The 18,514-nt window shown below is 37.6% G+C and overlaps 2 protein-coding genes across 2 annotated transcripts; one reads left to right on the plus strand and one right to left on the minus strand.

Moving 5' to 3' along the window:
• Window positions 1–348: 348 nt before the first annotated feature.
• On the minus strand, window positions 349–6,189 carry si:ch73-335m24.2 (protein eva-1 homolog C). Its single transcript, XM_059346355.1, is given in 9 exon segments — window positions 349–1,048; window positions 1,983–2,063; window positions 2,152–2,223; window positions 2,307–2,450; window positions 2,641–2,793; window positions 4,075–4,198; window positions 4,272–4,477; window positions 6,095–6,165; window positions 6,167–6,189. Coding segments are annotated over 9 exon segments (1,260 nt in total). The 3' UTR covers window positions 349–662.
• Window positions 6,190–10,508: 4,319 nt separating this feature from the next.
• clic2 (chloride intracellular channel 2) lies at window positions 10,509–18,378 on the plus strand. Its single transcript, XM_059346178.1, has 6 exons — window positions 10,509–10,768; window positions 13,705–13,814; window positions 14,861–14,986; window positions 15,093–15,193; window positions 15,669–15,850; window positions 17,684–18,378. Exons 1-6 carry the CDS (start codon window positions 10,715–10,717, stop codon window positions 17,843–17,845), a joined length of 735 nt encoding a protein of 244 aa, XP_059202161.1. The 5' UTR covers window positions 10,509–10,714; the 3' UTR covers window positions 17,846–18,378.
• Window positions 18,379–18,514: the final 136 nt, after the last annotated feature.

Consider the following 18,514-nt stretch of genomic DNA (forward strand, 5'->3'; position numbering starts at 1 on the left):
ACAAGTAAAAGTCCTGCATTGTAACGTAAAAGTACAAACTGTCCTTAAAGTATTAAAAGTAATATTCCAAGTATATTAGTGGATTATTGTTATTGACATTTTTAAGCAGTATTTACTGTTGTCATTGTAGGGTTAATATACTGTTATGTGGTTTAATTGATAATCATGAATAATCGAAATAATTGAAATTGATCACGTTTTTTTTAACGTTAAATCTTGACCTGGAAAGTAACTTATAGCTAAAGCTGGCGAGCTGCCAGTGTAGTGGAGTAAAATGTACATTATCTGCCTCTAAAATGTTTTTGAGGGACTCTTTTTGAAACATTAAACAAATAGTAAACAGACCTCAACTTTCACCCCACTAAAACAATCTTTATTATTTGGAATAACCTGTTCAGTACAGACTGGTTTTGGTATTTTTTTTACTCAGAACAAAAATAAATATAGGCATGAAATTAGCTGAGCTTTTGACTTTTACATTTGAAATTATTTTTTAAATTTTCTGTTATTCTTTATAATGATTGTAATTAATCTAACACATTAACACTTATATGTCATGGATGATAACACACACACAAAGAGTCACAGTTCAATTGTTCAAATTAGATTTCATAGCAAAAAGGATGCTTTAGCAGTGGTTTCACTCATAGTTGTGGCTTCTCTTAATGGTTGTAGGTTCTAATCTTATGAATGGCGTACGGGCTGGAATCTTGATGTGGCCAAATGTCCCCATTGGGCAGATCCCTCGGCTGTTCCACCCCTCGATCGACCATCTCCACTGTCAGAGTGGAAGGACTGAGGATTTCTGTAGTGCGGTAGGATTGTGTGAGGTGACGGAATGACGACGTGTCTGAGATGTCATCATCGAAGAGGTCCTCCATGAGCTCCTTGCGCTGTCTGCGAGATGATTTCAGCTCATCCTTCAGGTCAGAAACTAGATCTTTCACATCCCTCACTAGTGTGGAGCGTATGCCAAACAGACAGAGCAGGAATACCAGACCAGCACATATCCCAGAGACGAAGTACAGAGCCACTCGCTCTGGGAGATCTGGAAGAGATCGAGGCATGTGATGATCACGAATCAAACTCAATTTTAAATGATGCATCAGACAGCAACTTTACTCATTTCCGTCCTGTTAAACATTCTGGCCCTGTGCAACAAATTATTCCTGACTATACTGGTGTTTTTACATGTGTCAGCCAATTCACTATCAATTGCATTACTGCTCACAATTAACTAGCAAATGCTGTAAACTCCCACATTGATTAATTCACTTTCCAGTCAATACTGTGTGAAAATCATCATGCAGAGGCTCTAAATGTTGCGGGCATTTATATGTTATTTTTTACATTTCTGATGGAAAATTTGTGCACAAATATTTAAATTTCACATTAATCCAAAGTCCAAAATGTTTATACTGGCTATTGTTTGTGTTTATGGACATGGATGTTTGAGTTTTCCCACCAGCACATGAACACACCATTCAAGAGAAAACTTAAGCAGCTTTCACATGAGTACGAGTTGATTTTATTTTATTGAAATAAACTGAAAGGGAACAAATGTCTGACTGAAATTCAGCAAAAACATTTTTCAAAACTATGATATGTTTTGGAAAATGTTCAGCATTGATGCAAAGTATTTATGCAAATTCCGTACTACTGCACAGAGAGGGAGCTTTACTATGCAGACAAGTTGAAAGATATCTTAACATGCTCATTTGGCGCAGCCAAAAATAACACAAATACATACTGTAATTATGTAACTTTTTTTTTAAAATAGCAGAAAAAATAGTAAAAAAAGGAAAAGAAAAACACAAATACTCTACTATACAATTCTTCCACTGTGTCTACACTCTGTGTATATTTTGTTGAACTAAAACATGTTAAAATACCGTTAAAGCCTTTTAAATATGTTTCACAGCAATGATAAAATAATGTACACACTGCCCCAGCATGAGGTCTACAGGCATCAGTGCACATACCCAATATTTTGTCAATGATCTCCAGAGAGTTGGTTAAGAGCACGTTTTGAGGCCTGTAGGTGGGGCCAGTGTACCATCCACCTGCAGGTGAGAGGGGTCTGTGCTCAGACGCCAGTCAAAAGTCAGCTGCATGCAACAAAACCTGTGAATCCGTTGGTCTCACTCTCACCATGTGTGTAGTCTGAGATCATGAAAGGATCCGTTGACCCTCGGCCCACGTCTTCCAGAAGATACCGGGGCACTGGATAGAAAATTAAAGATTTTTTAAAAATGATGCAACAAACCATGTCTGTCACAAACCGTAACATCCGGTTTGTCACTCACCACAAGTGAAGGACACTCGCAGGTGTTTCCTGGTGCCAGGGAAGCACGGGTCCCCGAAGGTTTGAGTATCAGCTATTACTGAGCAGTTCCCTCTGCCGTGACACCTGCGGGACACCTTCCTCAGAGCCGAAGGGGACAAACACTCTGTAATAAATTAAGTTTAGTAAAATGAATAATGCCTTCAATATAAGAAATCAGTAAAATATTGTAAGATGAGGCTCTGGTTTTAAATATAACAAGATATATATATAGCAACAAACAGCGCATGTCTATAGAACTGATACTAGTTGCAGATTTTTGCCACTAGATGACAGTTGAGCACTCTGTTTCAGACCCATGTCAGTATGTGATGCAGTCTCCTGAGGACAGTAAGGACTGCCATGCAGCAGGTGTCCAAACGTGGCAGAGTAGATCGCGAGGACAGTCTCGTTTTTACACATCAGCCTCATGCGCTCATTTTCACACACCAGCCTCGTACGATGGTGCTCTGAAAAACACATGAGATATACACACACATAGTAATATTAATGAGTATTTTGATGGACACCTTGTAAATAAACTTTAATGAATATATTAAACTAATGTATTTGCATGCTTTAGCTTATGAATTACATATATTCAATTCAATTGTTTAGTTTGTTTGCAGAGTAAAAATCTTGATTATGATTAATAATTATTGAATGTATCAGTTATCTAAGTTATAATAATTTGTGTCAAACCTTTATTATGTTTCAGTTAGCTTCAAATCTCAATAATTTAGAGAATATAAATCACCTTGCTAGTGTTGAAGATAGTCAGCACAATGTGTGTGTGTGGTGAAATCTCTGTAACCCCTTTGAGACGTGTGTGTGATCTCATGTTCCTGTGAGACAGGGCAGAGACTGTGTGTGTGTGTGTGTGTGTGTGTGTGTGTGTGTGTGTGTGTGTGTGTCTTCAGTGCATCATGGTACCAGACAAAACAAGACGAATGGTTACATCAGCTGCCTACTACATTGACAATGCCCCAGTCAGATATGCCAGAAGTGTATAAAAGCGCCTCAGGAGAACTTCCCTGGGGAACTGTCTCACAATTTTGTTTGTGTTGCTGTCTGACAGAACACTAATAAACTAAAACTCTTACACCTTGCATGGAACTTCTCTGCCAGTTAATTTTTGAGTATCCTGTCTGGGCTCTTTTAACATCCAAAGAAGAGGAATTTTGATAGATGTTGGGACATATCTTTTTGTAATGTGGCCCATGGTCTAGGAATATTAGCCTTGACAGGATTCACTATTGTCACACAATAAATCAAATTAACTGACCGAGGCGGCGGTAGACCATAAGCTCCTGTGTTCTGTGAGGTAAAATTACTGTTTTTGTCAAAGGAGTCTGGTGGCTTGAAGAGAGAATATGTGGCTATATGCTTGGTTTCAGTTCCCCGCACGAAAGGGCTGGGGAACTGAAAGGCAAAGTAAAGAGTGCAAATATTATAGATATAGCCTTAAAACATATTTTCCTGCTGCCCCTGTCCAGAGCAGTACATTGCTTAGCTTATGAAACGGTACTCCGGTCTGCTTTTACAAACTGCGGGCATGCAAACCATCATCTACTGTAGAATACACTGATTATGGATAAATACCTCATACAACCCCACTTCAAAATGTTAAATTAGTCCATTTAATACTTTATATTTAGCAACATAAGCAAACTGAAATGTTGTTACCCTAACTGCTACTGTATAATTATATGATTGGCCACATGATAAATAATAGGACTATAGGGACATACCTGGTCTGCACTTGTAGGAGACTAGAAGGTACTTGCTGGTGAAAGGACAGGGATCCTCCCCAAACACTGGACTGAGGACAGGGATGTGACAGGACCCCTGATCCTGACACTCTGACAGCACTTTCTGCAAAGACAGGAAAACATTTTGACTCTTCTGTGGGTCACAGTAGCTTTTATTTAACTGTGGATTTATATACCTCGATAGCAACTGGAGAAGTGCATTCATTATCCTCCTCCACAGTTGTGTTTGTGTTAGCAGAGGGACATAGATACTGGGAAGGAACACGTCGCCCGTAGAAAGCTGAGAGGACGGCCACAGACGTCCTGGAGGGACACTGGATGTTAAGTGTGTCTCCTTCACAAGCATGAGCCGTGTGGTTCTTCAGGATGGTGTGAAGATATACTATAAGAGAGCACAAGGTGATCATTTATAAGGTGGTGAGTGAGAATATATAATTATTATTTCACCAGTTGGCCTATGTTCGGTTCCTTTTGCCCCATCTACATCAGCAATGACGCACTTGATGTTTTTTGCAGGCATTTCGAAAAAGATTGCCACCACCAATCAATTCTGTATGTGCAGAATTGATTTATACATATTTAACAATCTACATGTGAAACTTCATGTACATGGAGATTTACATGTCTAATTACATTACGAAAGTAACTTTGATTGAGAGAAAGCAGGAAGAACGATTGGGCGTCTCTTGGGCCACAATCTTTTAGCCTTAAAAAGCATGTATGAATTTTCATTGTGCTGTATTTTATTGTGATGGACAGAAAGACCCAGGTATGTTGATTACTATGGTTGAAACATCCAATTTCCCCATTGTTTAACAGTGAGGAAATGGAAATGTACGACTTGTGACAAAGATGCAGATGCGCACAGCTAATTCATCGACATTAGTGTCCTTTTGCCGACTCTGGTAAACCCAAGGCTAACGTACATTGTTACGTCTAACGAAAGATAAGAAGTTAGACTCTAGTTTCACAACACTTAAATAATTGGAAACATAACATGATTATATATGTCAGTAGTTAATATGAAATCTTGATAGAATGCTAGCCATAAGCTGTCCGACTGGTGACACAGTGACGTTACATGGGGAAAGCATTCTAATCCAAAAGCTTATATTTAATCACAAACACAGACACAAACCATTACAATATTTGTGTATTTTTTCTACATCAATGTCTTTTTGTCCCCGACCATCTATTGTTTTTCCCTGTAGGGGCTCCGTAGACTGGCTGACTCAGTTCTTATGACGCCATTATACATCATTTAGAAACTCTTCATCAATAGTGAGACTTTTTAGATGGTTATTTTAGTCCTTGTAGCCCGGCCCTGGCTGTCAACTGGGTGGTGTCCCAGTCACTGGGTGTAGCTCTCTTAGACAATATTTAGACAGTGAGCACACATACATACAAACATACAAGACAACAGAGTATAGACACTGACGTGAGGTCTCCCCTCCCATGTGAGCTTCCTGTACGTGCCCCCCTTGGTTGTGTGCGTGTGAGGCAGTGTGAAGCTTCACGGAGCAAATGAGAGGCAGTACCAGGCACTCACTCACAATGAACTATTATTAGGCCCCTCGGAGCCTGCAGCCACACAAAAAAATGGAAATCTCTGCTGAGGTCAGATAAAGAGAAACACTGGAGTGCTCACAATAGATTTGTTTGAAACAAAAGCTACCTTTGGCATTGTCCAAATGCATCATTGTTAACATCATCCATCATATTTCAGCCCTAGGACTCACAACAACAAAACAAATCAACTCTGGTAATCTCTTCTAATCTGTGAAGATCTTAGTTCAGCAGCTTCTTCACCCTGAGTCTGGTCTTCAGTGTGAGCTGCACCAGCTGTTCAGACAGCTGGATGTGCAGATAAAACTAGAGGATGCTTCATGTCTCTCAGAAAGCTTCCTTTGCAGCTGGAGTTATCATGTGAAAGATAAACTGTCAGCATTGAACTTTCTCTCGAAAAAACAAGTATTGACTTTAAAAACAAAACACTTACCAGAGAAGTCTGGAGCCAAATGTGCGTTGTGAATCTTCAGAGCCAGAAGAAGAGATGAGAAGAAGCAGTAACTCCATGGTACTGTCATTGTGCATACCCTGCATGACAGACAGACCCCAGGGTTTTGTGATTGTGCGATTGACTGCCTGGGAGAGAGCGGTCAGTAGGTCAATGATGCCATTGTGTTTACAAGAAACAGCCACCCCCCTTTTAGCAATAAAAAAAAAATCACAGTTGACTTCAGCTGATATCTAAGCTCGAGTGTTGCTTGGATTGAGCTTTGTGTGTGCGGATGCATTTACATTCAGTTTGTATTCTATAATGCTCATCTGGTGTTAAGGTGAATTAGGTAAAGAAACAAAAAAAAAAGCAAGGAAGGAAACAAAACTGCGTGGTTGGGCTTAAATATAGTTTTGAATAATAAGTAAGTAAAATATCTACTGCAGGACGAGATAGTTATGGTAGTTATGTATCGGTGATATAAAATATGACGTATAATTAAGATTAAGATTCCCTTATTAGTCCCACAATGGGGACATTCAACCCATCCTTTTTGACACACCAGTGAACACACCATGCTTAGGAGCAGTGGGCAGCAGCACATTTCTGCGCGCCCTAGGAGTTGTGGGGAGGATTAGGTGCCTCGACCTGTCAGTCCTGGGATCGAACCGGCGACCCTCAGGTTACAAGCCCAATTCTGACCTCTAGGCCACGGACTGCACAACTGTCACGTAGTGTAGCTATGAACAGGCGATGCACGAAAGTTAAATAACGTGTAAGAAATGGCAAATCTCATTTGCTTATGTAGGTCACATTGCAACATCAAAAAGTGTTTAATAACCAGTGAAAATTTGTCTGTAGTTGCTTTATGTAGAAGGGCCATATATTAGATATGAATATTTTGTTTTGTGTACAAATAACTTGAGGGATATGTTGCTTTCTTTTATGCCTGACAAATGTTTTTGCAAAAAGATGACAAAACACAGCCACACTGAATCCATTACTGCCCTGCAGACGCTCACTGCATGTTAACATTTTGTTTGCACTATAAAATCTTGACCTTGTGTGTGTGTGTGTGTGTGTGTTAGGGGTGGGCGATATGGCCCTAAAAGAATATCACGATATTTCAGGCTATTTTTGCGATGACGATATTCTTGACGATATTAGGAAATACTTAAAAAGATATAGAAAATATTATTTTTTTTAGTCTGTATGAATAATTAAAAATCTAACATGTAGTTAGAAGTGCAAATCTCAACAGTTGCCAAATACAAAAAAAATTACTCTTGATTCTTGACTATCAGCAATAATAAAAATAACCATTTAGGGGTTCCGGGGGTATATTTTATTTAATTTTGTAAAGGAGAATAAAGGTTCTTGTATGTTTTATTTAAGGCATCTTATTTTGACATTCTTCTTGTAAATTATGTGGTGGATTCTGTCAACACACTGTGCTCTTATTTTGAAAACTGCATGTGTTTAGCGACAGAGAGTAAGTAGCTTTTTGTGATTAAAACAACTTTAACCACGAGATCAAGAAGTAGGAATGTTGCCAATATCATGATATGCATTTCTTTAACCAGAAAAAAAAATACCGATGTGATCATGAACGATACGATATGGCACACCCCTAGTGTGTGTGTGTGTGTGTGTGTGTGTGTGTGTGTGTGTGTGTGTGTGTGTGTGTGTGTGTGTGTGTGGAATGTCAGAATCAAGACTCATTCTCTTGGTCTGGCTTGTCAACAGTGAGGGTCCTGTTTATGGAGATAAGCCACTTGTTTCCAGGAGGTCACTTCCAGCTGCTGTGTGTGTCCAGTGGAGATATGTGTATCTCTCTCCATGAAACTGGGCTCTCCTGTCTTTTTGTCTGTTGGAAGAGGGAAGTGAAAGGTCATTGACAAGCTTTTTCCAGAAATACTCAGGAAATCTCTCCCGTAGAACGTCCTCTCTGTGTTGCCAGAATGAGTTGGCTTCAGTTTACTCTAAAAGCTGTGATTTTAACCTTAATTTCCTCTCTTACTCAACCCTGCGTGATCCCGCTGTTGTCATCCCAACCAAACACAAACACACAATGCGTGTGAAGTCACTCACCAGTAAAGAGTGTGACATTATCAGCCACTTGTGATGGTGAATCGAAATTAATCTGAATGGCACTCGGCTCATTTGTCACACAAGCGCCAATAAACACTCCCTCCAGAGCAGAAGGCCACGTTTTAATCATGTGTATGAGTAAGAGCGACACTCCCACCTTATACTCCCATAAAATTCCATTCACCTCCCAAAGGAAATGTCAATTGAAAGACTAATTATTCCTTTAAACGTCCGCTTGGAGGGGCGGTGGTACCAGCGTGTGGAAAATCTCAGGCCATAACCTCTCTGACTTTGTCAAAATTTATAGGAGGAAGCTTCTTTTTCTCCAACTTTCCCTATCTCTGTTATATTTCCTGCGATGTTCGAGTGTTATTCATCAAATTTCCAGGATTTCTTTGGAATTTCAATATGATGGGCTTGTTTTTCATGGCACAGAGCCACAAAAAACAGCACACACAGCACAGAGCCTTAAATTCCTTGTAATACATTGCATAATCCCGCTCTTTATGTCGGTCGTATTTCTTTAGGGAAGTCTTAACCACAGCTTTGGGTTTTGTTTTTCATGAATTTCCCTTCCCCGTTTACTGTAAATGATACGTAATTACAAGAAACACTGATAGTGAACAGAGCCCTCACTCCCAAACGCTCTGAGGACACGTGGATCAGGAGATCAAAGTTAACTGACATATTTATTTGTTTTTAATCATTATTCATCAAAAATGACTCCTTAGAAAAGAATGTAGTATTCAGTGGAAACGATATTAAATACCTTCAATTTTTTTCTTTAATTTTCGTCATGCTTCAACTCATGCAAAACAAGACAGGAACCAAAAGTAACCTTGTCCTCTCTGCCCACAGCACTGAGGGGATTCCCTTCACCATGATGCATTACTTAATATCCCACTGAAACCCCCTTTTTTGTTTAAAAGAATGGTGATGTCACCCAACGTGACCTTCTTTGAATTGTCAGATATTCTTATAAGTGAAAAGTAACAATACCACGATGTAAAACTTCTCTTTTAAAGAGCCCTGTTTTAGTTAAATCAGTGTTTGTCATGTCAATGTCATATTTTTATTTCTATTGAGTTATTATTACAGATGCTTTAAGCTAACTTAGCTAATTTCCTGTCACTACCATAGACTGTATAAATATATTCTCTATTTGTGCTGTAGTAGCATTAGTAATACACAGAACTGAAATTGCTTTGATGATGTAAAGAAACAAACAAGTGTGAAAAAAAGTAGAAAGTAAATACAATAGTATTATAAAGCATTCCACAGAAAGCTGAGAAAACTTGATTCTAGTTGTGCTAATTGAATAAAGTGCACATACGGACATGCAATGATTGTTTTTTGAATTACATAAAATAACTAAAATGTACTTAGAGTAACTTCCAATAATAGTTGTGAAAAGGTATTGAAGCAAAGACATATTTTATAACTTTTGATAAAAAGAAACACATGACTCATTATCAACATTACAAATGCACACCAATATAACCTGAATTACGTTTAACCTTTTGTTCAGTTATTCCTTCTTTATGATAAGTTTATTGCCATTTTTAACACACAAAACACTCAGCTCCGTTCTGGAATGACAATCAGTAATACAATATAAATAATTAATTATTATTATTGTTGTTGTATAATAATAATAATAATAATAATAATAATATGTTTTATTAGCATTTTTATTATTATTATTATTATTATTATTATAGAGATAAGAAAAGTAAAATAAACATTGAATAAATATATTCATTATTAATAACAAATGAGATAAATAAATACTGAAACAAACAATTTATATAAATATATATTCACCAAAGGCCCTTAGGGTACCATAAGATATTAAAGGTGAACATTCAGATATTTAATACAGCATCATTTATTCTTAGAAGCATAGATCTGGTATTTCTCCAATTTAAATATTCCCATCTACAAATATACAGTAACATATTACTTTATTCAGTCGACCAGATGTGAGACTGTGAGACACATTTTTTAAATTAGATTACATGGTTATTCTCTTCATCAGGACACAGTGAGTGCTTTGTACCAAGTACAGCTTCTCTGTGAAAAGTACTTTAATCTATTATTCCCTTTATATCTCTTGTATATATCACAATGCTGGAATGTGAAGTGGCCCAAATGAATTTGTGTGTTTTGAGTCACGAGCTGATATCAGTTCCTGTATACTGCAATAAGCAAAGAAACCTATTTAAAGCTCAAAGATTTTGGCTTTGGGTATATAAGAGGTAGTGCCCCGCCCATTTCTGTGGATCCTCCCCCTCCCCTGACTTGTGTGAAGTATGTTCAGAGCGATAGCCTCCAAGGAGTCCTCAGACAAAACACAACCAACAGGGACGTGTTACACTTTCTCCTGACATCCACCACCGCAGAGACACTTGAAACCAGAGCTTGTTCCAGGGCAGTTATCAGATCTCTCTGGATTTCTGAGGTGCAAAGAACTTAAAGAGAAGCTTTTGTTTTGTTTTTAAGTGATTTAAAACTTTTTGGGGGGTCGACATGGCACTTCGACAGAACTCTGACAAGGAGCCAAGCATTGAGTTGTTCATTAAGGTTGGTCATTTCTTTTCAATTTCACTAATTATTTGAAAGGAGAGGTTTGCTATGGGGGATGAAAAATTACTTAATTTAGAATTTAAAAAATTCTGAAATATGTACTAAAATAAATAAATACTGTAGGTGAATGATAGGTGAACAAAAATGTAAAAAAAAAAAAAAAAAGATTAAAGACTTCTTATGTCCTTTTAAACATATCTATTCATAAAATTTAAGTAATTTTTTGTCCACTATAGTTGGTTGCAATGTATTTATTGTATTTTGAGCCATGTTTGAACTGATGTAGTTTAGATTAGATTTATGTTATAGCCACATGTTAGGATATTTTTTAGAAACTAAAAGAGTTGCCTTTTAAAATGAGGCTTCATACATCATTTTTGGTTTTACACTTATACTTAAGCTTTTCTATTTGGGTATGCTAAATTGGCTCAAAATAAAAATAAAAAGACTGGCTGGTTGGCTGTTGAAGGTTAAATCCTCTCTTTTTTTAGGGGAAAAGATAAAGACAAACGATTTGCTGCTCCGTTGTCAGATATCTACAGTTTGTATCTGAATGATCAATCAGAGGACAGCTCTTCTTTTGATGGATGCCATCTAAAGATACCATGTGTTGTAGTGTTTGTATCCCTGCTGAGGGTCACAGCACTTTTATTTTTTATCGGTGAACTCTGACCACAGACAGACAGCCCACCTTATCAACGCACACCCAGACTGAGCTGAGAGCGTGCAGGGTGACTGGCCCCCAGCCTGAGCCAGCCACACCCACTTTACTCACGCACACACTCAGATACAGTCCTCCATGTCAGCTATTCTCAACCTGGGGGTCCTGACCCCATTTGGGGTTGCGAGATGATTTCTGGGGGTCGCCAAATCATTTTGGAAGTCAGCTCTATCTCCACTGTGTTAAAGTGTTCATGTGTTTTAGTCTTTTTGGTCATTTAATGTCTTTTTTTTTTTGTCATTTTGTGTCTTTTTTGGTCATTTTGTGTCTTTTTTTGATCATTTTGTGTCTTTTTTTGTCATTTTGTTTCTTTTTTGGTCATTTTGAGACTTTTTTTGATCATTTTGTGGTCAATTTGTGTCTTTTTGGTCATTTTGAGACTTTTTTTGATCATTTTGTGGTCAATTTGTGTCTTTTTGGTCATTTTGTGTCTTTTTTTGATCATTTTGTGGTCAATTTGTGTCTTTTTGGTCATTTTGTGTCTTTTTTTAGTCATTTTGTGTCTTTTTTTCGTCATTTTGTTTCATTTTTGGGCTATTTGGTGTCTTTTTTGGTCAATTTGTGTCTTTTGTGGTCAATTTGAGTCCTTTTTTGCATAATTTTATGGAATTTTTTGGTCATTTTGTGTCTTTTCTGACAAATCCCAAAGTAGCACAGACCGGGAGATGTTTTAGTTGTTCTCTGCTTCATTATTTGTCCAAAATTCGTCGTATCAACTGAGTTTGTATGATCCGAACTGTGCGCGTGAGATTCTGTTCAGTGAGCGGGGGTCACGGACAACATGCACCACTGCTCTATGTCAAGGAGTCACGTAAACAAATATGATCTCATTTCTCACCTTCCGTTGTTGCTCAATTGCCAAACATGAAATTACATTAGGTTCCCTTCATTCTCATTCCTGCACAAATGTGTTTTTTAATGTAGAGACAGTGTATCTGATATCTAAAACAAGGTCAAGTGAAGCTCAAAAACAGTTCAAGTCACTACATAATGTTGTAGACAGAACATCATGTCTTTTTGAAACATTCAACATTCAGCCTCTTAAAAGAATAGCTGGGTGTTCTTATAAATATGCTTATTTGCTTTTGTTGCTGAGAGTTAGACGAAAAGACCACTCTCATGTCTGTAAAATAAATAAGATTCACTTAGCATAAAACAAGGGGAAACAACCTGGTTCTGTCCTCATCATTGATTAACATGACAAATCTTGCTTGTTTAATCTATACTAAAAACTAACTCTAACTCTTCCCTGGCCCATGCTACAGCCTTTCTTCAAGGTTTTAATGATAATCAGACCAGTAGTTTTTCTGTCCTCCTGCTGACAGACAGACAAGCTGAGACACAAACATCACCTTATTGGTGGAGGTAAAAATGGCAAATTTTTGTTAGTCACGCAGAGACAGGACTCCAGGAAATCACTGCTTCCAGCCAAGAAACTGTCTGGCACATAAACCCCCGTAACACCAAAAACACACCAAGCAGCAGCAAAGTCCAGCTCGCTGAAATAAATAATTTTTTCTGTGGAATAAATTCTTTCTATTTTTTATGTAGGTCAATATGTCACAGGACTGTTTACAGATTGGCTGCAGGTAATTAATTGCCACAATTCACCCCATAAATATAAACTATCCCCAACTTTGAGTTTGGTCACACATCGCAGCAGAATCAAACGGCTGCAGCCTTGTGCAGCTCTTCATTGGCACTGCATGGCAACTCACCACCTGCTGCACTTTGCCACTGCTTGGTGTGTTTTCAGGAAAAAGGAAATTGTCAATTTTGCTTTGTCGTCACATATTAAGTAAACAAGTTCCAACGTGTTATGTCGTGAGGAGGCAGATTTTGTTGGTACATAGCCAAGCTAGCTGTTTCTCGTCTTTAAGCGAAGGTGCACTGTTGGCTGGATTCATATTGGCCACACACAGTGGGAATGATATCAGTCTTCTCATCTAACTTCTGGCAAGAAAGTGAATAATTTCCTTAAATGTCAAACTATTCCTATGACATCAAGAGGGAGGAGAGCAAATGTTAGCGTCTGTTGTTTTCCACTGCAGCACAATGCCTGCTTTTCCCTACACGGAGGAAACCGAGCCAGACACGCCTTTCACTTCCAAAATGTTTATCAGCAGATGAGTGGAGACGAGATATTGTGTGATTGCTTCACTGGATAAAATATGAGGTCAGAAAGCTAAACTCTACTCTCTGTGTTTTTCAGGCTGGGCATGATGGCGAGAACGTGGGGAACTGCCCCTTCTGTCAGAGGCTGTTCATGGTGTTGTGGCTGAAAGGAGTCAAGTTCACAGTGACCACTGTCGACATGAGGAAGTAAGAACCCCCCCCCCCACACGCAGAAACACTTCCTGAGCATCTGGTCCTGGGGACTTTCACACAGAACTCTATTAAGAAGCAAACAAAAGAGAAATTGAGAGTAACTCAAAACCATTTCTCACTTATCAATAGGTGTGTTGCTCACTCTGTTAGAGGTTTGAAGGGAGGAGCCCGTCAAGTGTACAAAGAGCTCTGTGTCGCTGTCAAACAAACACCTTCTTTAATTGAGGCCTTTATATTGTGTGAATTTCTCAGGGTCATTACCGGAGAGCAAATAAGATCAGGAAACTTTGAAAGGATGCTGATAATTGAATGATTCAGAACACACACACAGAACGGGCCTCTTGACCAGCCGGCCACTCCCAGCGCTGTGTGTTTTTAGAACTAAACCAACAGCTAATGTTGAAATCATTAATCTACAGAGCCACGTTTAATCCTCGATAACAAACACAGCCTCAGTTTTGACATGTTTGATAAAAGCATGATTGAATAAATCTATCGGTCCAGCATGTTCTCCTCACTGCCCTCCTTTCACTATATCTTTTATAATATAATAGTAATAATAATAATTATTATTATAGTAAATCTTATTTATAAAGCAATTTTCAAAAAGAAGTTTACACAGAAAGTGCTTCACAGAAATAAAAATACAAACTACAAAAAAAACATTATACATTCAGAAGGTTTACTGTAGATAAAAGACACTGACTAACAAATCTTAGGTGTAAATCTAGAATAAAAGCATAAAGCAAAATAAACAAACAGACAATTTTTTTTTTTCTTTCTGCAGGAAGCCGGCTGAGTATAATAATAATAATAATTATTATTATTATAATAAATCTTATTTATAAAGCAATTTTCAAAAAGAAGTTTACACAGAAAGTGCTTCACAGAAATAAAAATACAAACTACAAAAAAAAATTATACATTCAGAAGGTTTACTGTAGATAAAAGACACTGACTAACAAATCTTATTTGTAAATCTAGAATAAAAGCATAAAGCAAAATAAACAAACAGCCAATTTTTTTCTTTCTTTCTGCAGGAAGCCGGCTGAGCTCAAAGACCTGGCCCCGGGGACCAACCCTCCTTTCCTCCTCTACAACGGCACCCTCAAAACAGACTTCATCAAAATCGAGGAGTTTCTTGAACAAACACTGGCTCCTCCGAGGTATTGTTACGCCTAATCGTTACGCAAATATTAATCAGGTGTGATTCATATTCTCATTAAAATAGGTTAACTCCCGTGTGTTTCCTTTTTCCTCTCTCCTCTGCAGGTATCCTCATCTCAGCCCGCTGAACAAAGAGTCCTTTGACGTGGGCGCTGACATTTTTGCAAAGTTCTCTGCTTTCATCAAGAACAGTCCAAATAACGCCTGTAAGTTGGATACTGCTGTAATTTATTAAACATGCAACAGCTCATAATATCTTTTACTTATTCTTACCTACAACCCTGATTTCAAAGATGGGGTAAAATGTAATAAAAATGGAATTTATTAAATTCAGAAATGAGAGAGAATATTTACAAAAACAACAATTTTACCACTGACCTCTTAAAACCCACCCATCTGAGAAGGGTTTGAATTTGACAAAAAAAAACCTAACAAAGACAAAACTTCATTTGAAAGGTAACATCTTCTAGTTTCTGCAGTTGTGCTTGTTTAACATGTGGATTAAACACAACTGGAACTATATTAGTTAAAACAAAATGTTTTATGGTCTAACCCATTGCTACCTGTTGGTGGGTTTAAAGAGAGTTAAATATATTGTCTTTATCTGTTTTTTTATTTAAATGTATGTCTCAAAAGTTTTCAAATTATTGCATTTGGTCATATTTACATTTCACCCTCCAGTCCATGAGAAAAACCTCCTGCGGGAGTTCAAGCGTCTGGACAACTACCTGAACTCGCCGCTCCCCGAGGAGGTCGACCACAACTCCAGAGAGTCCGTCGGTGTCTCCAAGAGGAAGTTTCTGGACGGCGACCGCCTCACTTTAGCTGACTGCAACCTGCTGCCCAAACTGCACGTCATCAGGGTGAGACATCAGTTATATTGGTTATATTGTAGGGTTATCTCTGGAAGGGAAGATTTTTTTTTCTTGCTTGTGTTAAGCAACTACTGTACTGAGGAGCTGTGCTAAAAGGGAAACACTGCCGCCTCAAATTCCTCAGTGTGCTATATTCACTCAGAAAGCTGAATTCTCCTGCTACTTTCTCCAGGATGTATTACACACAAGCTTCTGTCCAACGAAGTAACCAGGTGCAATACAAACAAAGAGAACAATCAGGTTCTGTTTTTGCCATATAAAGCACGCCCCCTGGTTGCCAGGAGAAATCCAGGCAGAAATAGCATGTAGTTCTTACTTACCTCCAACTATGTCACTGTCTAATCAGATGACGGTGCTGGTTGCAGGAAGAACACATTTTGCAGACACTGAGAAATGCATCGCTTTAAACAACTGCATCAACACTGATTAAACATCCTCATAGAAGGTGGCAAATTTCACTTTTAAGTAGCATTATGAGGTACCTGATACTGAGACTCACTCAGTGTTTCCATTTCTTGCTACTTTAAACTTATATTCCACTCTATTTCAAAGGTAATTTTTATTTTAATATTCTTTACTCCACTTCTGATGTATTTCACAACTGTGTTTCATGTGATTTGTCATATTTACATTTTAAAAGCATATGATACTCTTATAAAATGAAATGCATTATGAAAGAATAAACCAGTATCTTCTGACGTTTGACTCATTACAAAAAATAGTGTCTGTTTGGGCACTTTGTTACATTTCATATGTCAAATAAGTTGTTGAAATATATACTACTAGTTCTACTATATTTAATTTAAACTTCTCAGATGGTTTCATTTAAATAACTGTTCAAGGCCCAAACAGGAAAAAATCAGAAAGCATTAAAACTGGTGGACAGAAACAAAGTCTTCTTTAGTATCAGCCACAACCACAAAATATAACATCATGTAAATGTAAAACGTTTAAAAAAAAAAATCTCCTCCTGCTTCCTTTTTACTGGCTAACGTACCACTCACTTCCAAACTTTACCTGCAGAAACATAGACCCTTCTTGACTTTGTGTCAAAAATCGTTTTGTATGATTTTGCAGGGTATTGAAATAGAAATAACTACTTTGTTTATGTGGGTAAATAGAGGCATTAGTATTAAACTTAGACTATATTGCCTATATTGCTTCAAAGAAAAGTTTTTTTTGCAGTGCTTTAACATTGATGTGATTTGTAGGTATAGCAGATACTACATTACAGATACAGAAACACCCCCAGACACACAATAATCTAATACTCACACATAATAATGTGGTCCTATTCAAGATAAATTGTCCCCATTTGAGCCTTGATACAGCTCAGCAATGTGAGACTTTAAGCAGCCGTTTCAGCACCAGAACAGCTTCCGGGTGGAAAATATTGACCTAAAATGGTCAAATTACTTTGGGTTTGGTATATCCATGTTCAGGAAAACAAATGGTTCCAATTATTTCAAATACAGTGAATCTAACACACCCAGAGCCCAAGTTGTGGCAAAATAGTTTTTGGAGAATCTATACTGCCTTTTTTCTTGGTATGGTGCCACGTTTTTGGAAAGTAATACAAAGCAAGAATACAGTAACTGCAAAATATAAAATTAAATATGAGGATTGATATGTACAAAGAATAAGCTAATATAAAGTAACAGAACAGCCACATGTCCAATAATCTACCTACAACTACTAAGGCTGGATTACAGGATAACTTTAAAGTCATTTTTCTCAGTTCTGCACTCTGCGTAGTTACTGCCTTTTTGCTTTGTAGGGCAGTACTATGGTCAAATTTTGATCTTCTCTTTTTTATTCCAGATTGCTGCCAAGAAGTACTGTGACTTTGACATCCCCACAGAGTTCACCGGCGTGTGGAGATACCTTCAGAACGCCTACGAGAGAGAGGAGTTCAAACAGACGTGTCCCGCCAACATCGAAATCGAGAAGGCTTACTTCAGCGTGGCCAACAAGAGGAAATAAAAACCTTTATGTTTGTTGTAATTTATGTCCAATTTCCACAGTGTAAGCGTGCATGTGGAGCTGGTGATCTGTAGAGGGCGCTACAAGCTGCATGAATAGCCTGTGGCAATCAATCAGACTCACATGAATCACACTGTTCCACCTTAAAAACCTTAAACCTGCTGTTTAAGTGAGACTTGTCTGTCTTGACACTTTATACATAGTCACTCACAGATAGATGGTATCTTTATGCCACGTTGAAAAGGCCAAATGTGCAATTAATGTTTTTGTTTATAGTGTAAATAGATATTTTTCCAATGTTTTTTTATGATCAAAACACCCTTATTAAAACATGTATGATTGTATTAGTGTGAGCAGCATCTGCAGAAACCTTCATAAACAGTTAATTTTTATAAAAAATCAAGAAATAAACTTCTGTATCTGATATGACTCAATTGTCTCACTGTCACACTAATAAAAAAATATCTAATTAATTTGTCCTTATCTTGATTTTTGTGCACAAAGTAGTACTATACTGCCCTACAAAGCCTAACTGCAGTAACTATGCAAAGAGTAATACTGAGAAAAACTGCTTTAAAGTTTTTTAATGTTTTTTTTTGTTTTTTTTTACTGGCAAGCCAAATGGGTTATAGGTAGGTAAGTGATATGATATTAAGTGATATTAATTCT

This window comes from Centropristis striata, chromosome 12, assembly GCF_030273125.1.
Source record: "Centropristis striata isolate RG_2023a ecotype Rhode Island chromosome 12, C.striata_1.0, whole genome shotgun sequence".
Taxonomy (NCBI): domain Eukaryota; kingdom Metazoa; phylum Chordata; class Actinopteri; order Perciformes; family Serranidae; genus Centropristis; species Centropristis striata.